The sequence below is a fragment of the Corapipo altera genome, unplaced genomic scaffold, assembly GCF_003945725.1.
Source record: "Corapipo altera isolate COAL_440 unplaced genomic scaffold, ASM394572v1 2b, whole genome shotgun sequence".
Classification (NCBI taxonomy): domain Eukaryota; kingdom Metazoa; phylum Chordata; class Aves; order Passeriformes; family Pipridae; genus Corapipo; species Corapipo altera.
Genome location: NW_020884874.1, coordinates 23,740,302 through 23,763,365, shown reverse-complemented (window position 1 = coordinate 23,763,365; position 23,064 = coordinate 23,740,302). Strand labels below are relative to the sequence as shown.

The 23,064-nt window shown below is 42.6% G+C and overlaps 2 protein-coding genes across 5 annotated transcripts in view; one reads left to right on the top strand and one right to left on the bottom strand.

Moving 5' to 3' along the window:
- Positions 1-876: 876 nt before the first annotated feature.
- Positions 877-2,831, bottom strand: LOC113941389 (uncharacterized protein DKFZp434B061-like). Its single transcript, XM_027632548.1, has 3 exons — positions 2,603-2,831; positions 1,287-2,186; positions 877-1,088 (listed from the first exon to the last, which is right to left on the bottom strand). The coding sequence occupies exons 1-3, from the start codon at positions 2,829-2,831 to the stop codon at positions 877-879; spliced, it is 1,341 nt and encodes a 446-aa protein (XP_027488349.1).
- HIVEP2 (human immunodeficiency virus type I enhancer binding protein 2) overlaps positions 926-23,064 on the top strand; it is a 140,055-nt gene continuing 117,916 nt past the window's right edge. Inside the window, exon 1 of one of the 4 annotated variants that reach the window (XM_027669347.1) lies at positions 926-1,333. The gene's annotated coding sequence lies outside the window, so the exon portion shown is untranslated. Of the gene's footprint in view, positions 1,334-1,679; positions 1,812-2,265; positions 2,370-3,036; positions 3,409-23,064 lie in introns of those variants that run through there. The other 3 variants (XM_027669339.1, XM_027669330.1, XM_027669355.1) reach the window with 3 other exon arrangements.

The window sequence follows — 23,064 nt, the reverse complement described above, 5'->3', positions numbered from 1 at the left end:
GCCCGGCCCGACCGAGCCCCGCCCGCCGCTGCCGGGCGGTACGGGCCCGGCCCCCATTGGCCGTGAGCGGCCCTGTGAGCGGCGGCGGGGGACGCGGGATCCCCGTTACCCGGCGCGGGGCCGCGGCCGCCCTTCGCCCCCGCCCGCCTTCCCGGCGGCGCGGTCACTCCCGGGGAAGGCGCTGCGCTCCCTATGCTCGGCTCCGCTCGGCTCGGCCGCGGCGCCGGCGGCGAGCGCGTGTTGCAATACATGCATGTGTCTGCGGCACAGCCCGGGGCGGCGGGAGGGCTCCCTGCCCTCCGGGGCGGCAGCGAGCCCCGCCGGGCCCGTCCGCTGCGCGCCCCCTGCTCCGGGGCCATGTGCTAAAAGGGGTGAGCGAGGGTCGGAGTGGTCCCCGCCCGCGGGAGACCCCGGTTCAGCTGTACAGCCGGGGCCGGCGGCGGGCACGGGGAGCCCCGGCGGTGTATTGTTCTCCCTGACAGATAACGTGATCCTGGCCAGGCGAGAGCGAGGGGGCGGAGGGGCTGGGGGAGGGAGCAAAAGGAAGCGGAGGGAGGGGAGGGGGCAGGAGGATCCCGCGTCCTCGGAGGAAATTCTCAGGCCGGGAGGACGCGCGGCTTGCGCACGGCAAGCCGGGACTGGCTCTCCTGGGAGTTCCCTCGGCGGGGAGGGGGAGGGGGAGGGAAGCGGCGATCTCCGCCGGCGGGGGGAGGCCGCGGCTTCGCCCTCCGAGGCCCTGCCTCCTGCCTCCGTGCCCTGCCCGGGCGTGCGGTGCTCCCGGCCCCTCTCTGCCCCGGGCACGGGCACAGGGGCGGGCAGCGCCCACCACCCGCTCCGGGATCGCTCCCCGCCGGCGCGCGGGGGGACCCGGTGACGTCACGGGAGGCGCGCTCCCCGCGCTCGCTCCGCGCTCGCCGCCCTGTAACTTCTGTTCTGGGAAGTGGTGCCAGGAATAGCCCAGCGGAGCCGCCTGCAGCGCGGAGCGCTCCCTCCCGCCGCGGCCAGGGCGGGCTGCGGCTCCCGGGCCTCCGCCTCTCCCCCGTGCAACACCAGCCCCTCCGCCACTGTCAAGAGAGATGGTGATGAGCCTTTCCAAAAAGAGGGAGAGGAATGACCTGCCTTAAGATAAACGCGTGAAGCGGGCGCCCCTTGGCCGTTGGAATATTTCTTGTCTGTCTTTATATATAAAGAAGCACCGCGAGCCGCCTCACTCCGGGCGAGCCCTCAGCAAAGGAGCAACACGAGCGCCCGGCGGGATCAGCAGCAGCAGCAGCAACAACAACAACAAGGGCACCGGGAGGGCTTCCCTCCTTCCTCCTCGGTGACTTCCCAGGTGAGCAGCAGCGGCTGCCGCGGGCACCTCCTCCTCCCTGCCCGCCGGTCGTCCCCTGTCACTGGCACCAGCTGACAGCCGGTGTGGTTGCGGGGCGGCTGCCGGCGGCGGGGGGCACTCCGGCGGCTGCCTGTCTCGGGTGCGGGGCGCCGCGGGGCTGGGGGTCGGGCCGCGGCAGAGAGTGCGCTTGGCTGAGCCGCGGGGTCTGTGGCCGGCGCTCTGAGCGCCGCCCTGGACGCCCGGGGCCGCGGGGGTAAATGGAGGGCAAGGCGGCCGGGGAAGCCGGTGAGTCTGTAAAACCGCCGGACCGGTAAGTCACCTCTGTGGTGGCGGCTCTGGGCGCTGGCAGGCACCGGCACCGTCCCCGGGGCACCACGGCCGGCGGCCCTTCCCGCTGAGCCGGCGCAGGAGGGGGACGCAGCGGGGACAGGCCTTTGTCGGTGACACGCCGTTAGGAAATGTGGGGAATACCCGGCTTGTAAGTGTATGCAGATGAGGAGCAGGCTGCCTTGCGTAATCCCCTCCTGCGGCGGGGAATGGGCATGGTCACCGCCGGGGAGAGGCGCCCGCGGGGGGGGCCGCCCCGGCGGGGCTCTCTCCGCGGCCTCTGGCGCCCCGGGAGCGGGAGGCGGGGGGGCTCCATGCGGGGGGGGCCGCCCGGGGCCACCCGGCACGGCGGTGGCGGGCAGGGCGCCGGAGGGAGCGGAGGGAGGGGGTCTGGCTCTGGCTGCCAGCGCGTCCCCGCGGGGGGCGCCGGACACGGGGGGCGTGCGTGTGTGTGGGGAGCCCCGGCACCGCGCCGGGGGTGCGTGTGTGTGAGTGCGTGTGCGCGCTGCGCCGCGGTGACTGTTCCCTGAAGTGGGTGGGACGTTGGCCCGTTCCGGGAATGTTCCATGACGTGTAAACGCCACAGGAAGGGGGTTAACGAGGGGCTTGGCCGGGGCCACCGCCGGGTCCCTCCCTCCCTCTGTCCCCCCGCCCGGCGGCGGGGCTGCCGCGGGGGCCGGCGGGGGCACGATCCCTTATGTAATGCGGGGTACGTGTGCGGCCGGCGGGGATTATGTAAGCGGCACGTCCGCGCCTGTCGCATAGGATATCGCATAGGATACACCGCCGCACGCCGGCTCCGCGCCGGGAGGCGGGCAGGGGCGAAGGGCTACCCCGCCGCGGCCCCGCCGTGTCCCCGCCGTCGGGGTCAAGCGGCGCGGGGGGGGGGGCGGGGGGAAAGCCCCGGGTTATCCCGGGTGATGCCCCGTAGCCCGTTCCGACCTTCCTGTCGGGGGCTGGCTTGCGGCACGGCCTTCCCCCGCGTGAGGGAGCGGCAGGGAAGGAGCGTAATGATGTCTGTGCTCCAGGTGGTGGGTGCCCCGAGGAGCTCCGGCCCGCGGGTGGGGAAGCCGGCGGGAGGCCCCGCGGGTCCCGGCCGGCCGCTGGCCAGCACGCCTTGTCTCCGTGGGCAGGCGGCCGGGGCTCGCCCCGGCACAACGATAAAACTCATCAGAGTTTAATTTCCCGGAAAAGGGTTCTGTTTTTCTTATTAGTTGGCACTAATGGTCAAACTTTTTTTTTTTTCCCAGGTGTTTTTGGTTTGGTTTTTTTTTTTTTTTTTTTTTTACGTGGTAGATGCAGAAATGAAACTTCTACTCAAACATTAAAGAGTAGGAGGTTTTTTAGACAGTAATTCTTAAATACCTTTTTAAATTAAACCAATAGAAATACTAATGAGTTTCAGCAGAAATATTTAGCTAAATATTTTTCCTTCTCTCATTTTTAAATGAAGCCAACTTTAATATAAAACCTCTCTGTTTTTGTAGATTATTAAATAATAGAGGAGGCATAAAGCATTTTATGCTTACTTATTCAAGGGTTTTACAGTCTTTCTTCCTTCTAATGAGTTTATACTAAGAATTATTACGAAAGAAGTAAATGAAGTGGTCAGGGTGGCAAAAGAGAAGCATTACTGTGTAGGTCTGTGCTTCTCTGCTCCCTGGAGCTGCGAGTGGAGGCGTGTGTTCATGCAGCTCTCAGCTCAAGAGAGCTTCGGTCATCATCATCAGGAGTTCTGGGGACACCGGGTAATTATAGTAATTACTAAATTAAAAGAACTACTGGTCTAACGAGGTACAAATTCAGCGGGCCCAGTTTTAAATTCTGTTGTTGTGGATTACCACTGACTGCCAGAGGAATGTGATCCTCAGGTTATCAGGATGTGGTACAGAATCCTCAATATTTTGATAGTGAAAATGATATGCAGACATGCTAAAAAAGTACATCTGTTCTTTAAAGATAGGAGAGTCTCTGCCTCTTAGGTTTGCACCATGTGGACATATTTAGATAGATGCAGTGTATCCTGGGGGTAATATATATTTACAGTTAGATATTAAATCTTTCCGTATCCTTCCAGTCAGGAGATACTTCTGAAACTTCAGGTATGGATTATCTGAAACTTTCTTCATTTGTTTTTTTTTTTTTGCTTTGTCTCATGTTTTGAAAAAAATTAGTATTGTAGAATAGGCTGAGAGGGTTTTTCCATGTGAGTTTTATGAAGTTTCTACTGTCGTCTGTAAATGCATTTAAGATTACTGTGGTTTTCAGTTGTGCAAAGGCAGCAGTGGTATGATACGAAGTCAGCGTGTCGTTAATTTTTTTGATCGAATAATCCACGTTTTTAATGTTTTATAGTCTCTCGTGTTGATATTATTTTCCAATGGCTATTGGGCAGAGCAGTTACATACATCCTGGCTGAGGTGACAGGTTAAAACCTCACTGCTGTGGATTAGAATAAAATTGAGCAGCACTTGTCCCAAAGCACAAATGTAGAGGACTCTTAACTGTGTATCTAAGTGCAATTGTGTGGCAACAGTGCAGAATGCTTCTTTATAAAGGCAGATTTTTAGATTCTCAAGTGACTAGATTGCCTCATATGTGAGGTCTGTTTACAAACCTTCTTGTTACTATGAAGACAAAACAGAGAGCCATATGCATTCATGTGGTCCTTGCTGAATAATGGTACATGTGTCTACTTGAGTGTTTGGCAGTATATCGTGTTTAGTTTATGTGGTGGCACCCTACAAGGCTATTCTTTTTTGACTTTTAACTATTTCTAATACTATTGGCTCTACTCAGTTGTGTGAGCAAACTTATGGCACTGGTCTGTGTGTTTGTAACTAAGCAGGACATGTAACATTTTTAAAGTGGGACATTTATTGTTGAGCATTTTGCCGAACTTCTTTTTTTATTTGTTTATTTAGATGCTTGTTTTTAAAAGAATTAAGGTGAATTGGATTTAAGCAGAAGTGAAAGTAGTGAGTACAGTTTTACATGTCCCTCTGCTCATCATTTTTGGGTCCAAAGCAGGGGCAGTTGCTGTTACTGCTTTTGTAATTTAACCATATTAGGTAGTGGGAATACAGGAGCTGTGTGCCTGGCAGAAGTGGTTTACTTAGTGAAATACTGCCATATTTACACATCAAAGAGAAGAATGGTTGCTATTTGAGAGTATTACTGTAGAGTATACCAGTCATAGTAATGTATAAGTCACAGTAATGCGATCTGGATTATGAAATATGGCACACCATCTTTCACATTTGAATATGGTGGGGCTTTGTAAGAGGCAGTGTGAGTTATATTGATAGGTATCTATCCAGCTCTGTAAGCAGAGCTTATCAAGTACTTCTTCCATGTAGTTCTTGCTTGATTCTGCCTAAGAATGGCACGTAAACTGCAAGAGCTGAGTACTAACTTTCTCTGTCTTAGGTCCCAGGATAAATCATGCCCATCAAAAGTTGGTTCATCATGTCAATGGCCTTCACGCAGGATAAGGAGAAAGTATTTTATCCATTTTACCTCAGATGTTGAGAAGACCTGAATCTGTCAGTGGGTGGCTTTAAGTTATTGGTCCTTTGACCAGGAAGAATACATAATTAGTATTAGTCTGGTGGGTTAAAGACTTCAGGAAGAGTTAATTGCTAATACTTTTGAGAGTTGAACAGGAGTGTTGAGTGCAGAGGCTGCATACCTTTGTTATTTGAAAAAGGTCTGATAAGTTATGAGGAAACCTTTTTTTTTTTTTAGAGGCAGGTTATTTTTTCTTAAGATTTCTTAAACAGCATCTCTGAAGTAGTATGTTGCAGAGTAAATATTTTTTTAAGTTATTTGCCTTTCTCCTGTAGCTTAACCATTTGTTTGTTGTTGTTTTTTTTTTTTTCCTCCTCAATAAAAGGAACTATCTAGCAGTTCCTAAAGAAGTGAGGAAACAGCAAAGGGAAGCATAAACTGGATGGAAAATGGAGAATAGTATTTTTCACGTGTTTCAATCAATAATTTTGGATGCTACATTTAAATAAAGTAACACAGAATTATCGCAGAAGAATGAAAGTTTCAAGCTGGCTGTGCCATTTTGATAGGAAATAGCAGCTTTGTACAGTTTTGTTTCTCTTTTGGGTGCTTAAACAACTTTTATAAGACTTTGCAACAACTGCCCTATTTCAGCAGGAAATAGTAAAAAGCAGTTCATCAGGGCCGTATTCTTCATTCTCAAGTGAAATTTGGACTTGTGAAAGTGCTGGTCTGACAGCCTGAGAGAAGAAATACATGGTAAATAGAAGTGCTAGAAGTTTTTTCGTGACAGCCAATTAGCAAGCCCCAATTTGGACCTTAATAAATAACAGTGTAAACATATCCTTTTTTTTTTTTTTTTTTTTAGCTGAAATAGCAAGTGGCAGACACCATGTATGTCTTATTTTAGCATTCTGAACCTTTGTTCATAGATTAAACAATTGACTTTGCCCTGACTACTCATTTGTAGGAAGTTGTCCCCAGTAAGATTAGTCCCTGAGAAATCTCTCTGGCAAAGCTATGAGCATGGAAAAGGTGTGAGAGGATATGGGTAGGGGAAACAATCTGATACAGTGTTTCCAAATCACCAGTGTGGGATAATCAGAAGAGGTACAAGTACCATATGAAATTTTGTCTATCAAGTTAACTCTCTTGCCTTGTTTTACTCTCTTGTGATTAATTTCTTGCCATCATTGAGACAGTCTAAACATGAGAGTTTCTTCTTGCTCTGAGGAAGTATTGTGGATTCTGTGCGCTTATTTTCACTTGTCTTTCAGGCACATTTTGTACACCTGCAAAATACTCATTCTGTTCTCTGTATGCCAGGGCAATAGCAGCAGAGTGTGCACCACACTGGTTTTGGTTGTAATTTTGCTTATGTTTCTGTATTTCCTTGTTCTGCCCTCGATGTGTCTCTTTTACTGTTTTTTTGAACCTGAATATTGCCTTTTACTTGAATAAAAAAAACCCTGTGCATGCTTTTTTTCACTCCACTTTCTGTCAGTGGGGGTCTCAGGGCATACCTACCCAAAAATGTACCACTTAGATAGTAGTTTTTTTAAAGTAATACAGTGCAAAAATGTGGATTTAATTGTCTGATGTAAATTCCCCTGGTACATGGTTGTGCTGATATGACTAGTTTGTATAGTGATAATATCCTTTTTTCTGTGTTTGTTTATGCACATTCTATCTCTGTCAGTGTAGACTTGGACTCAACAGAAAAGTTCTCTCTAAAAATGACATAGAAACCACAAGTAATATAATAATGTAACAATGTAGTAGGTAATGAGTTTATGGTCACTTCATGCACACAGGGACCATATGTTGCACCTCAATTTCTGTTTAACAGAAAATTATTTTATTGTTTTGTTTTTTTCTTGTAATTGACAGTTCTGCCCTAATATGCAACTCATATACAAAAAATTTGATCCTACAAAAAAATAATTGTAAAGAATATATCTGTTCTTACAGATTTAAGTTCACTTCATTGCAATGTAAGTAGGTTGTAATAAAACTGCTGCAGATCTGACTTAAATCTCGGATGTATGTAAGCTGCAAAAGGGGGGAGAAAAAGGACATACAGTATTTTTTGAAAACCATGCCTTAATTGCTGTTGTGTCATACAAGAGGAATTCAAGGTTTGATTGCTACAAAAAGTTTCTTTTTTAGATAGTAGTTTATCGGAAATTCCATACAAAGAAAAGCAGTTAGAAAATTTGCATGTATAGTTCAGTTTAATAGAAAAGTAAAAACTGGAGGAGCTGAAGGGAATTGAAATTACAGTGTCAGGTGACATTTTAAAGGTAATGCAATAAAATAGAGTTTGACTCTATTCATAAGAAAATAATCCTGAAAAAATTAAAGGAGGAAACCCCCACATTATTTTCTGTAATTTATAATGAAGTTTAGACTATTGTGGCTACAGAGGTTAGTATTGTTGCTGGGCTCACTGGCCTAACTTAGTCCTCCCAACCTCCCCACACCCAAGTGTGCCTGGAATTTTCCTCTGCTGGGCTTGGTGGTTGAGTGTCAGAGCTTGGGTGCACTCCTTATCAAGTGATTTATGAATATGGAGTAACACTGGATGTTTTCTAGAAAAAAATGTAAGAAGCTGAAAGAAAAGTCCAATTGCACAGTGTAGGATATGACATAATATCACAGAATTTTGTTGAAATAATATTATTTAGTGAGTAGTTTTTCCATAGAGTAATATCTGTGCTTTGGCAGAAAAGAACTTTATGTTTAAAAAACATCTAATGGCACAGAATCAGTATTTTCAAAATTAGTGTTATTAGACAGTGGGGTTGTCTTGCATATTTTTGGTTTGTTGTTGTTGTTTGTTTAAATAAGATAGATGGCCTAATCTCTGTATGCATTTTGTGTTTGTGGTTTGTATTAAAAGAAAACATGTACTGTGTCAAGAAAGAATAGTATGGAATAATAACCGAGGTTACCCTTCCTTGACAACAAGACGTGACACTATTTAGTTAGAGCAAAAACTATTTAGTTTGTACTAAAGTCAGTATTCAACAGAGTCTAAGTTGCTGGCATCTATTAACAGTCTTCACAGGTCAGTGTAGTTCATTTTGAGTGTAGTCTGCTTACAAAAGTTCTAAAAGTATGTGGAGTTTTATGTTCCTTGTCTTTCAAAGACAGCTAAAATAAATAGTTCACTTAGCTGAAAAATAATATCTTTATTTGCTCTAACTTAACAATATTTGTGAGGTCTGAATGTGATTTTCTTTCTTTCTGCAAAAGCATTAGCAATGAAAATGAGATGCTCTAGAGAGTAGTGCAGGCCCGCAGTTAAGTGATATCTGTGCATGCTGACAGCGTTCAACTGAGTCCTCTGTGACACCTGTGAAACACTGATTCATCTTGAGAGATGAATTGTTAATGTTTTAGAAGAGAAAATCAAGTAAAATTCATGATTTTTTGTAACAATAGAGATGGAGTAATTTTGACTTTCCCCCCTTTAAAATCAGTTATGTTTATGAACACGATTTCTGTAGCTGCTTATGAAAAGTCTTTTAAACTGTGTTTGTCTGAGATAAAATAGTTCTTTAGTGAAAAAGGTATTTATCTTTGGCAGGACATTCATGGACTCCTACAGCCAAATTCCCTAACATGTTTAAGACAATAAAAGTTTCTACAGTTTAGTAAAAATAGGATTAAACTATGAACTACGAGACCATAAAGTTGGACAACTTGACGCTGTGTGATATGATAGTCTGTTTTGATCACCAGGCAAGGTCGTGATACTAGGCTGTTCGAGTAAAGAGATTTTGTTGTAAAATCTCTGCAAAGCTATGTGAATATAATTTCTTCCAACATTTCAAGTAAAATTGTGTAAAACAAAACTTGAATCGTGTTCCATTATTTTGCGCTTGGTCCTACAATAGTAGCAAAATCCCTCTGAAAGTTAGTGGATATTTTCACAGTGGTGCTTGGCTAGAATATTTGATTTCTTAAGGCTTAAATAATGGGTATGCTACATGTATTTAATTTCGTGAGGTACGGTTGAATTTTGATACAGGCTTAGCAAGATGTTACTAATACATCTGAAGAAATTTATGGTAAGTGTAGGGCTAGCACCTTTATAAAATATGCTTGAGGAGGAAATGATGTTAGTGAAATAAAAACTCACAGGAAGGTTTTTTTAGAGCTAGAGTGATGCCAAATACAGTGCTGCTGCCTTGGCAGTCAGTTTGTATAGTGTTGGGATGGAGAGGGCAGTGAGGTTGGTCTAGTAAGTTATCTGTCACGTTTAATACATCATATATTTTTTATCTCTGATTTGCTTAACTGCTAGTTAAAAAAATACACAAATTGTACTCATCTTTGACCTAACTTAATGTAGTGACTAATGTTAACTATCGGTGAAAAACTTGAGAGTCAGCCATGCATTAGTAAAACTACTACATGGTTTGGAGTAATGAGTAGGGCAATTCTGAGTCCACTATTTTTTTTGTAAACGAGTAAGATTGTAAATTGGAACTGATATACAGTAGTATGAAGATTCCCATAGCACTTTTCTTTGGACTGACAGGAGTTTGGTCTGTGAAATGTTGAGCGGTAAAAGGATGACATATAGTACATTAATTTTCTCTGCTTTGTTTTTAGCTCAGCTCATTAATAGTTGAAAACTGTTACCATATAATTGTTCAGTGATTCCGTTAAATTAGTTAGTGATCTCTTTGTGGACAAAATTTAATCTCTCTGTATGTTGACTTTATCAACAGGCTTGGAAGAGAGGTGAGAAAATAATAGAGAAGGGAATGAAGGTTAATCAGGTCCTCCACATTTTTCTTTTCGAGCAAGGACAAGGTGCATTTACAGGGCAGCTTGGAAATACTTGTTTTGCTTCTGGGTTGTACAGATTTCATCATCTGCAGTTGATAAACCTGAACCTTCCATGATGGGAGGTTTGACTGGACACATGCACTTGTGAAAAGCGAGTGTACAAGGAGAGGAACCTTTGCTTTAGTTTTGGTCTACGTCCTCTGGTCTACGTCCTCTGTGTGATGCTTTATAGTGGTGTGTCTGGGGTCTTTGTTCATTCTTCTGTAGTAACAGCAAAGTAGCTTTCAGTAGATATACCCTGACTTTCCTTCCCTTGCTCCCCAGATCACCCTCTGCATGGCAGGAAAGAGAAAGACACATGGGATGATGGAGTTCCTTTACGCACAACTCTCCAAAACTTCAGTGCAGCATATTTTCCACAAATGGAGTGACTATGAGAGAAACCTTTTAATTTTCTTTCTCTTTCTCACTCACAATTTTGCTAAGTAAAGAAGAAAATGTGGATGTTAAATACGCAGTTTTGGATGTATGCTGGTTGAGGATGAGGCTTAGAGGGGAAGATGAATAAGATGGGGAGGGGAGGTTTGAATGTGACTGACAGTGGATTATAACTGCCTACAGGAAGTTATTTTTATCAGATCAAGTTTCCCTTTAACATTGTCTTCAACCTAAAGAATTTTGGTATAAGAGCTTTTAAAATCCCTGCCCAGTTGCAAGTCGTACAAGCATGTGTTGATGAGAACTGAGGTCCTACAGAAGGCACCATCTAGGATACAGTGATAGCATCCTCTAGCTTTCATTGTTTGACATCTCCACAGATAGCTTACACACAGAATACAATGCACGCTTTTGATTTAATTTATTTGCAGTATCATTTGATCCCGGTCAATAGTTCGACCCACTTAAATAGCAAGCAGGGGAATAAATGAAACCAGTTTTGACTAAGTCTTTCTCAGTCAAGTGGGTTGTCTGGTGAGCCAAGAGTGTAATAAATAGATTTGGTGGCTATTTACAGATTCACACACTGGAAAACAGAGAGCTGTGTTTCACAGTTTCATGATATAATTCAGACAGTGTTGCATCCAGATAATAAAATTACACCTGTGTTTTTATCTCAACCAGAAAGGCATTTTTTTGGGCTTCTGCTTTGATACTTTCGCATAAAAATAAACATTACAACAGAAAATTGATGAAGTTTGTCACATTGTGTGAAGAAATATTTAAGAAGACATGTCTAAGTATATACATATACATATATATGTTATCATAGCTTTTGCCTTTAGTCATGTTCTGTCTCCTTCATAGTACATATACCTGAAATAATTTCATGAGAGCTCATGGTTGGAGGTCTGGCTTGTTTGTCACTGAGAGGAAAATTTAACTTAGATTTAATGTAGGTTCAACTTCTGCTGTTGTTTAAATATCAAAGAAAATATTTTATATAAATAAACTTATTTGCATTATTTATGTGTGAGTATTAGCATTTATTTCACAAGTGTGTACATAGATGCATATACACACCCACATTTTGTTAAACAGCTGAAAAAGCATCATAATTCTCTATGATGAACTGCTGTGGTTTCACTTTGGTGCAGTGGGTATCAAAATTGCCCAGGTGACCTTTCTGAGATGTTATTCACTGTTCTGGTGCTCTGCTGATATGAGGATGCCAGCAGGGTCAGTCACTGAGTGTGGCCCATTTAACTGCCTGTGACTGACTCAGCCAAGGTCATGTCTTGCTGGACCATGAAGATGTTTGCCTTCTGAGTTGGAGCACTTTGAATTCCTTTTACATCCTCTTGTTTCTGAAGGACATAGTCATATCATTCTCAGTCTAGTCAAAAGGTTAAAGGATCATTCCTGATGCCCTGTCAGTGGTGCTTGGCAGTCACCTTGTGCATGGTGCTTATTAACCCTCGTTCCTCTGTAGGGCACCCACCTTCACACCCTGGCTGAACTAATGGTGCCAGGTCTCATGGTTGTAGAAATGTGACTAGAAAGTCAATCCATGAGCAGACTAACTGTGTAAATAGATGGTGGAAATGGAAGCTATTATAAAAACCACGCGCATCGTGCTAACACTTACTGTGTTGCTTGACCTTCACTTTCTCTGGTGTCAAGCACAAAACCATCTTGCACTCATCTCACAGTTTTCTAATCAGTGCCCCCACAGCTGAGAAGATGACACTAAGCTGTGCTTGACCCAGCTTGTGACACCACGTGAACTGCCTTGTCTCTTGTGAATAAAATGAAAATTCTGTCATTTTGGATCATATCCTTACCAATGAAAGTATGGAATGGGAAACTGTTATTGATTTTTTTTTTCATGAGGCCAGGATTTTGCCATCAGCTGTAGATAGGAGTTGTACTGCTGCAGTAGTGCTCCCCGTGACTGTCTCAGCCTATAAATGGAAACCTTCAGCATGCAAAGTTTGCTTTTCATATTGGATATAGTAATGCTAGGTGAGAATGTTGGAAAAACTGTCTGCATGGAAACAGCCTCTGGATACTTCAGACAGAGAAGATCTACAACAAAAGGCACTCTCAGCAGAAATGTTTTTACATTGCCAGATGGTATAAAGTAATTTGGACAGAAAAAGATACATTGTGTACCCCAAGGTGCTTTCATTGTGCTTTGAATATAAAATGCGTGAAGTCTTAGGTGCAAGAGTTGGAACTGACAGTAGCTTAGAGCTGTGGTTTTACCTATTTTTTATTATGATTTGTAGTTATAACTCAGCTGAAAAAGGAACTTGCTTGGAGCCGGAGCTGTATACTTGTCCTGTATGCTTGTCTCCCCATTGAAATCCCATTATCTGGTTTTGGAATTATTTAGGTGTGAGAAGCTTGCATTTCATTTCAGTTTGAGTATGTCTAGGTTGTTGTTGTTTTTTTGTGGATTTTTTGTTTGTTTTGTTTGGGTTTTTGTTTTTGTTTGGTTGGTTTGGTTTGTTTTTTTCTGAATGAGGGCTAATACCTTCTTATTTCAAGTGGTCTTATTTCAAAAATTTTTTTTTTTTCTTGTTTCTGGCATGGCTCAGCATTAAAAAAGATTAAAAAAAAATATACAAAAGGTTTTCAAGGTTCTAGTGTGATGTTTCATTCTGGTGTAACCTGCCTGTCCTATGTATCTAGTTCTCCATCTGTAGCCCAGTAGCACCAAACTGAATTAGCTTATCGCTGATAATGAGGTTTTTCTTTGCACTTCCTTGGTTTTAGATGTAATTTTGAAAAAATCTTGTACCTCACCTGGTGGGTGGATGAGAGAGGAGATGAGCTATTCTCTTTTTTTCAAATAATAAAAACAAAATAAAAAGAAGAGGAAAAAGCCCAGTTCAATGAAAGCTTTTGACATGATTCTAGAATGCATAACCCTGGGCAAAAAGGGCCAGTTATTGGAGTAGTTCTTGAGTAATCTAATTGTTTGATAAGGATCCTTGCTGGTTTAAGTTGTTGGTTGTTGGAAACATTCCATTTCTAAATTTGTGCCTTACTGCATACCCTGAGGTATGTGTACAACACACTGTAATTGCACAGTTTATTATTTTATTAATGAGAGCTGTGATAATGTGTTGGCTCATGAATTCCCTCCAGTCCAGGTATGGTCTCCTAATTGCCCAGGGATCTGTGATGCTGTCGTTTGTTCTGGGGATGGTGAAAGAGAGCAAAAGCAAAGCCTTTCCAAGCATGATTTACAAAACTTAGACCTTGCCCTAAAGCCTGCGTTTGGTGTGATAATGCAACCAAAGGCTGGAAAGGCCAGATACCTCTATAACACATACCTAATGAATAATAACAGAAGCAGCAGAAGTAAATTCTTACTATATAATCCTGAGTACCTGAGACTTTGCCAGCTGGAAGGAGAGGGCTGCACACCTTAATTGCCCTTCCTAACCATAACAGAGCACCCCTTAGTACTTCTTTGATCTGGGTCTCTCCTGCCTGCCTCTTTGCCTGAGTGGCTGGAAGACTCTGACTTCATTTGCTGTAAGGCACACAACAGTGAGCAAGCATCTGGCATGCAACAGCAGCTCCTAGTTTTCATATGCCTCAGGGGTAGCAGGCATGCTAGGTTGCCTATTCCCATGTTCTGGAAACTATTTCTGTGTGGCAATACCAGATCTGCAGTACAAGAGGAGGGAGCAGCATCAGTAGAGGTGTGGTCTGTGGAGTAGTTGGGGAAATCCAATTTACTGTTTCTGTAACTCTGGAGACAAAACTTTCCCGTAAAAAGCCATGGCAAAACACCACATCCTCAAACAACTAGCACTTGCTCCACAGCGCTGCCTGGCTTTCCTGGTGTGCTGTAAACTTCTGACACTGGATTTGCCAGATCCGAGGAAGCTCTCTGAGGACGTTGTGGCAGCCCGGGTAACCCCAGCCCAGGACGGTGGGATGGTGAGTTCCCGCTGAGCATATTACAGGCTGCCTCCTTACTCTAGTGGTTGGTACAGTTTTCTACAGCTCCTGAAACTGCTCATTACGGAACTTGGCTCTTTACAAGGGCTTTTCATAGCTGTAGCCCCTGTGGCTTGATGCAGCATGCTTTTCTGGAGGAACAGATGGTATATTACGTAGAAAGTTACTGTATTTTTGTATCACTGGTTTGTATTTATTTATTTTGCTGTTCATCTTCCTATTTTTTTTTAAGGTGGGCATATAGGGTAAGTGCAGAACTTGGAATCAGTATTGTATTTGCCTTTGATATATTCAGCTCTATATTTATGTATGTGTGCAGTATTTTACACTGAGTAGTGTGTGCGTTCTGAAGTTTAGTGAGCAGATTTTCCTAATTTGGATTAAAATTAGTCAAAATGCTATAAGAGGAAAAAAGCATTTTCCCTTAGAAGTAAGGAGATCTTTGAAAGGAAAAGTTAATATCTTCTTAAGCTTTGTACTTGCTGGTGTACAGTTTAGTTTTTAAGTCAGTAGATGTATTCTCTGTGTCTAATCTTTGGGTTTTTTTTTAATTGATATCATCTGGTCAATTTGAGAGAAAATGCTATTCCCATAAGAAAAATATTTATTCTAAATATTTTTGTTGCCTAGGATCTTGTTGAATTCATGAGATACAGAAGCAGTCAAGTTGATTTAATATTTTTTTAACATTTTGAAAGTGTTTTCTTTTTGTTTCCATGAAAACAATTTAAATTAGTATTTTAACAATTGCTTTTGGTTTCTCGAAGTTAGGTTACCCGTTGTTGAAAATTTCAGGTTCTTAAACACGAGTTTCAAATCTGCTTTATGTTTATTAGACATTTGAAATAAAACATAAATACTTCAGCAAGCCCCAAGATAAGAGTTTGCCTTTTCCCCCACTTACCTTCCAGGATTTAATGTGTTTTGTCTGAAGAATTTCTGTAAGTCATTACTTATAAAAGATAATTACAATCACTGGGTTTTGATACCTGTTGGGCAAATCACTTTTATGTATTAACTTTTATTTTTTATGTGAATATATATTGTATACACACAACACGTGTATGTATAAATTTGTATCTGTACACTCACATATACATGAGTGTAGGTATGTAAATGTGTATAGACACACCACAGACACATATACACTCACACACTATATCTCTATGAACACTCACACACATCTGCACTGCAGGAGATCATCCCATTTGAATTTTAATGTTTTCATCCTAAACCCAATCCTTACCACATAATGGGAACTTTCCTTTTGGCAATGTAGCATTTTCCCAGTAGCTTCTGATTGGGAGGCTGCACGTCCCTGTGCCTGAAGACCCCTGAAGTACATGGGGGGAGAGAGACCAGAACTGGTGGCAGAGTCCTCCTGGGCCAGGAGAGCATGATATGAGGCAACTAAGTGCAGTAGATGAGAAGACAAAATGATGAGGAATACTTCAGGAATTTTTGATTGCTGCTGCTTCAGTGGTGGTTGGATCATGCCCTTCAGCATGGGCAGTCTCTCATGCGGCATCCTTGTGTACTGTTGTACTTAGGCTGGATACACAGTTCAAGCCCCCCCCTTCTTTTTTTTGCCACATATATTTTGAAGATAAATAATTACCTACTATCAGGTGTTTGGCAGCTTGGACTTTGTCATCCTTGTTTGCCTTGTTTTCCTCATAAAATTGGTGCAGGATATTTTAATTATCTGCTTATAGGGTTGTTTGAGAGAATTCCCTCAGTGATGAGACAGTTCAACAAAAAAATCTCAGGATAATGGCTTTTCCACTTGCACTTCTCAAATATGCCTTCAAATAGAAGTGAAATAATTATAAAAACCTTGTATGTAGTTTAAATTGCCAAGTGATACAATGTAGTGGCTTTGTTCTAAGTATTGCACAATGGGTTGTAAAGGGTAAGAGTGTAACTGAGTTTGTGGGAATCTGTAAGGGTGCTAGATATTTTGTAGGCAGCCGACTTTGTTTCAGAGTTGTTTTCCATCTGTATCTGTACTTACTGCAATCAACTTCTATTTTGGAGTGGAAAGGCACGTGTTTTCATTAGCGTACCAAGGGCACTGGCAGTGAGACCAGGGCACAGTTTGCATCTGTCTGTTTGCTTTAAGTTTCAAACTTAAAATTAATAAAATCAACACAACAGATACAGCTCTTTTAAAAATACTAGGGTTGTATTTGGATGAAAAGTATATTTCAGAGAACATATTGCACTTTCTTGCCTCAAACCATGGTAGACATGGCTTAGTACCATTCATCAACTAATGGAACAGTAAGATGTAATTACATGAAAATTAACTCTCAGGACATGGATGAGTGTGTGAATACACTGCTGTTCCTTGTTACATTCTGTGTTCTTTAGCAGACACTGTATTGCAACGGGCAGCCATATATGTGTGAAAGATGCCTGTTTGCAATTTGGCATGCTGGTGCCTAGTGGTTAGACGGCCTGTCTGTGTGCTGCTGCTGTGCCATGCAGCAGTTGTCTCAGTATGGCCAAAAGAGCAAACTGTTGGTGCATTTCCTTCGTTCTTGGATATGGGGCTAAAAACAGTTGACCAAGTTTATTCTGAGTGAGTGTGGTACTAAATGGTGAGATTTCAGAAAATCAAATGGCTCTCTTATGTGTTGTTTAGAATGCTGCGCACAGGGGAAGCTATCTTAAAGTACTTTTGAGGGTTTTGTCCCCTTTTTCCTTCTATCACAAGAATGTCTGTACTTATACCCATTGTGTTGTATGATATGGGCTGGATTCTGTTCTAGCACCCACATTTTTAAGGGCCAGATTCTGATCACTTTACTGTGATTGAACTAAATCGAACTGTCTTTGCTACAGTTAATGCTTGTGTAGTGCAAATCATTACCAACACCAAAGACTGATTTGTCTGCTTATTTTTTTTATATTGAAAAAAAATCATGATGATTAGTGCCAGATCGACAACCTTCAGGATTAACTCTTCAAGCTAATGTCAGAACAAGAACCAGTAGAGGTTTCTTCATGCTAACTGGGTAGCTAATCCTAAAAATATGCTATCTTTGAAAAATTTATCTCTAAAGGGAGGGGTAGAAAACAACCAAACCAGTTCATAACCTTGTAGAAGAATGTTTTTTGAAAGTATATCCAAAATGTTTAGTTTATAAATAATTAAAATGCTATCTTTGACCTTTTAGTAAAATGAGCAGTTTTGGTTAGCCAGTGACACTGTGTATGTCCCATGAAAGATGCAATATATTATGACTCCAAGATACAGACTGGTGATTCTCTAGTTTCAGCTCTAATATATTGAAAATTACTAGGGCTGAAAGACTGGCTTCAGTTCCCGATGTGACCACAGGGTGGTTATTGCAGAAATACAGCAAAAATACTCTCTTCAGCTAGTGATGATACTATAAGAGAATTCGGAAGAGCATTTTCCAAACTCCTTGTAACCTTTTTCACTGAAGTTTGTTAAGTACCTCTATTTGAAAATTGACTTCTATCAAGTGGAGCACTGCTAACCAATCTGTCACATTCAGTGTATAGAGGAAAAGTCTAGTGTCCCGCACACCAGAGGTTGTTGCTAGGACATGCTTATTGTGGAATGACTGTATATATCACTGTATTTCAACATGTTGTTCAGATATTATTAAAAATGGATCTACAATGTGTCTCATGAGTGAGAGCATACTGTAAGCCTGTGCATCCCTCTATCTCAGGAGGATCAGCTATAACCAAAGCATTTCCTACTTGTGGTTGTTCAGACTGCACTTTAAAGCTTCCAGTGGTGAGTGGAGACTCTGAAATGGAGTCTTAACGATGCTTTCCATTTAAAAAGTCTTTCTAATGTCTAACTTAAGAAGGTAGTAATGGTGGGTAGGACTGCAATTCTGATTCACCCTATGCTTGCCAGGTATACTAATGAGTTACTTAAGTTTAGATGGACAGCCTGGGAGACAATCAGTTAGGAAATGTTAAACATCCACATGCCACTACCCAACTCCTGTGTTTTCATCTCTTTCCTTAAGCTGGGCCCTTACCTGCTTTAGAAAGATGGGTAAATTGAAAAGAAGCATCTGCACTTGCTGTGCCGGATTGTCAGCCATATCTGACAAGGGAATCCTGGAGTTTTACGCACTAGTTGTGCCCCAGATGCATTCACAAAACATGTTTTACACCATGGGATCCAAAACTCTGTAAGGCTTCATTTCCAGATGCTTGCAGAAGTATGGGCTGCAGTGAGAGGTTAGTGCATTTTGATATCATAGTAATATTTTATTCTACTTCTGTATTGCAGTAATATTCTTACACAAGCTGTACAAGAAAAACAAGAGCAGCACGGCTCCTGAGCAAATATTGTTTCTAGTCACATACGATACTTTGCAGCTGAGCCTGGTAACACACTGCTTAGCTGTTTTGCTATGCAAGTGCAGAGAACACTGTTAGCAATAAAGCCACTGCTGGTTTCTCCTCTAAAACCTCCCTCCTTGCGGTGCATTGGAAATGACTGAACTTTGGCCCTCAATCTGCTGACACCCTGAGGGAGCGTAAGTGTAATGACGTCTTTGCTTGTTTCAGCTGCACAACAGGAAACGCTCGTGGCCTCCCCTTCTTCCTGCTCTGAGAAAGTGCTGCTGCCTTTTTTTTTTTCTTACCCCCTCCCTTCCCCTGCAGTCAAGTGGGCTGAGACCTAGTTTCAGGACTGAGCTCGGCAGCCAGCTGGTGCTTGCACAGGGCCCCCACTGCTGCTGTCTCTTCCCTGGGGCAGCCAGTCGCCTCCCTATTGCTCTGCTGTGGTGGTGATGCCAGAAATACAGGCTTTATAAGTGACTGAGAAGAGAATACAGTTATATGACACTGACTTGCTCCATGTAGCATGTCACTGGACATATCTGAGCTGCAAGGACCAGGATGGTCAGGTGACGATTTGCCTTGGGGAGACTATATCACCTCCGTGATAGAAAGGACACACTGTCAGGTGGGCATTGAGGTATCCTGGAACATGGTCCTGACAGTGCTGAATAATGCTGAATATACAGGGCCTGAACAAATTTCTTTGTCTTGCTGGAATACAGGGGCTTGCTTCTTGCAGAGCCTTGACAGGAAGCCTGTTTAACCCTCTCCAGCTGCTACTTTTAAACTTTGTAACCAAAACAGGGATCTAAGTAAAAATGGTTATTTGCAAAACACAAGCATTTTGCAGCTAGCTCAGAGAGGAGGATTTTGTCTCAGCACAGTCAGCCAGAACATTAAAGCAATACAGCATTCTTATGAGTGAAATTAACTGATTCAATATTCAACTGTTATTTTCTAATGACGGGGGGGTGGGGTGGGTGGGTCACTTTTAAAAATAAAACACATATGCACTGGGGAGTTTGCATATTGTGACATGAGAAGAGCCACTGAGTAGTCTAGAGTCTATTCTACCCTGAATTTGAAAGATTTATCTAACTGGGATTGTAAATAGTACTGGTGCAGTTGCTTATTCATTTGTTTAATGTTGCATAGGCATATTATTTAAGGAGCAGCTATTGTCTGGTTCTGTAATAAGCAACTTCTGGATTTGCCTCATTAATCTATCATACTACCTAGCTACATAACTGTTGTTTTTAAAAAGCTGGAGTTATGTAACATGAATCATGCCTGGCGAGATGCTTGCAAGCAGGAGAAAGCAAGATAGGCAAAGAAATAATGGCACTCAACTTTTGTGAAATAGGTTTGAAGTGACTGGGTTTTGAAATGAAATGTTGTATGTTGATAGTCTCAGCTGTACAGACACAGTCCAGCTATTTGTTATGAGGATGTGTCTTGAAACAAAGTCTTAGGATGGGAATGTTTAACAGACAGACAAGTGAATTTGCTCAGGCATGAGCAGTTCTTGAGGGTTTTGTATAAATGCATGCCAAATTCCCACCACCCCAACCCCCTGCTCTTGTTTTGCCTCTGGAAAAGCACTGTAGAATAGTAAATGGGAAAAGTCCTTTAAATGGGGTGATTTCACATGTAAAAGAAAATAACTTGATGAGCTGTGATTGCCCCTATAAATGGTTATATAAATCTTTTAAATATGGCCCTATGGTGTCATTAGGCATGTGTGCAACACAACAGTCCTCTGTCTCAAGAGATTTTACAACCAGTTTATGGAAAAGGGAGGCAAGTGATTACATGAATACTTTAGAATAAAAGCAATTGATTTTAAGTTAATTTTTCCTTTAATAATATTTCCTCGACAATTTACTCTGCTGTTACTTAGGTTTGTTCTTCGAAGTCATGCTGAGTTGTTAAGGCTTGGATGACTCTTTGCTTTAGTGGCATGGATACAAATATTAAGTAATAATGCCAGGAAATAAGGGTGCAAGAATAACAGGTCTCTAAGTAAGGAGTAGGAATAATGTCTTTTTCAGAAAGGAGTGGTTTAATGCTCCTGAATTCCCCTTCAAACTGTCCTTCTCCCTCATCTTGACCAAATAATTTTTCCCCTTTGTTTTATGTATAAAATGAAATAGCTGTAAACTGTGACATAGGGTTATTAACTTCTGTATTTTGAGATTTTATTGTCATTAACAACAAATGGTCAAAAATTAGCGCTGATATTAATGGTCTTCTACACTACCATATGTGCATGTGAACAGAGGCTGATAGTGCATTGGTAGGGACAACAGCTGAGATGTTACAGTGACAAACAGTTGCATCTGTGAGCTGCTGCTGTAGCACCACTGCTGATAACCTCAGCACAGAGAGGAGGTGATGAACAAGCACAGATGGAAACATGTATTTTCTCACACGGGAGGCCATTCAGGTCATGGCCAAGGGATGTCAAAAAGGCGCTATAAGGAGATGGACCATGCTGCTCTTGTTACATCCTTACTTTCCAAACAAATGCAGGATTTCTCTTGGATTGTGAGTGCAATATTCTTCAGAAGAAACTTGCTTTTTTATGAAGATTTACAGTAAGTTTCAGTCTTCAGGAGAATTTTCATTTATTGTACTGAATTGACTTAGTTTTGTATAGACACATTACTGTTACAGCAGCAGAAGCTTAGAGCTGGGAATCTAAATAGTGGCATATAAGGACACCAAGACCTTGTAGGTGGAGGAAGATATTTTCCTGAGTCTGTGTGATGATAACCAAAATTAGAGTTCATAAAATGCTTTCTCTTTGTATCAACTCCAATACGTTTTACCTTTGACTCTGTAGTGGGTCTTGTCTGACTAAATAGCTATGTTCCTTTCTGCAACTCCATGAGTTTCTTAATGCAGATGAACACAATGTATGGACATCATATAAAATTGTTGAAATTTCACTAGTGGCATGAGTGCACTTTTCTGATGTGGTTTGAGTGTCCTTTACTTGAGTTTCCCTTACTCTTCTGGATGAGAAGTCTTTATGGATTTGTTAAGAGCCAAGACTTGTAAGGTCAAGGAGGGTCAGAGGGAGCATCATGGGACGCATGGGAGTTTTCCTCCCACGTTTTGGTGGAGTCAATGAGATGAGTATAGCTGCAGAGGGGGTGGTTGTGGCTGCCTGCTGCCTTGCCCTGTCAGGTGAGAGAGCCTGTGCCTGCTGGCCTTTGCTGGGGGGTGACCAGTTGTGGGCTGGGGCTGTGCAGGCATGAGACAATGCCATGGCAGACGAGCATAGCTGGGATCAGAGCCCATGAGAAGCAAGGATTGTTCACCATCTGCCGTGGGAGGTGTGGGCTGGCCTTGATTCAGGTGCAATTTCTGTTGAAATCAGTGTGAGTGAGCAGAGTAGGGTAAGCATAGGGCTGCTGAATGAAAGAAAGTAACTTGCCATGAGTGGTGCCAATGGCACACAGGCAAGGAGGGGCATGTATTTCTGTGTATGAGCAGACAGTGGCTTGCTCAGGAGTAAACTCTCACATCCTGAGGTCTTTGAATAGATCTTCAAAGGTTGCTGGTCCATGTCATAAGGCTCTGCAGAGAGGGATTTCTTGCCCTGCAAGTTGCTGTACACAGTTCCATTTTCCTTGCTTTTGTTAAAAGCCTGTGTATCTTGTCCATTCAAACCCTTAAGTGTTGTCAGGTTATCAAGTTTTTCCCATATTGTGGCAAAACTTGAAACAATTACAAACTCAGTTTCACCATTTTTGCCTGTTAAAAAAGGTGAAATTTAATTTACGCTAATTATTTAACCAAATGAGATGCTCAGCATGAAAATGACTAGGTGCAAATTAAGATGAAATAAGTAAAGGAAAAAAATATGCTGTGCATTACCTTTTTCATATTAAGCATTCTATTTGTATTTCATTACCAATCCATCTTCAAGAATACTTTTTTTTAGCAGATTGAAACATTTAAAAAACCCCCAACAACAAAAACCAAACAAATTTACAGTAAGACTGATAAAATAAAGAATAAATTAAGATGGGAGAGTTTTAATAAAATCTTCTCATTATTGTAAGCTTATTTGCTCTTAAGTCTGGTTTTACTATGTGCCTTGGTATGGTGTCTCTAGCCATGCAACACCCTCCCTTTTTCCAGGTTGTGTTGCTGAAATACAACTTTTTTGTGGCCTCCCCAGAGCTGTTTAGTGTGTGAAATTGGCCCCTAGGTAATACTGAAATTTGTATAATGCATAACTTGACCTGTGTGGTCTTAGCTGCTTGTCACAGGAATGGATTCGAGAGCATTTGCCTGGTTCCTCTGACTGTGCTTGTTGC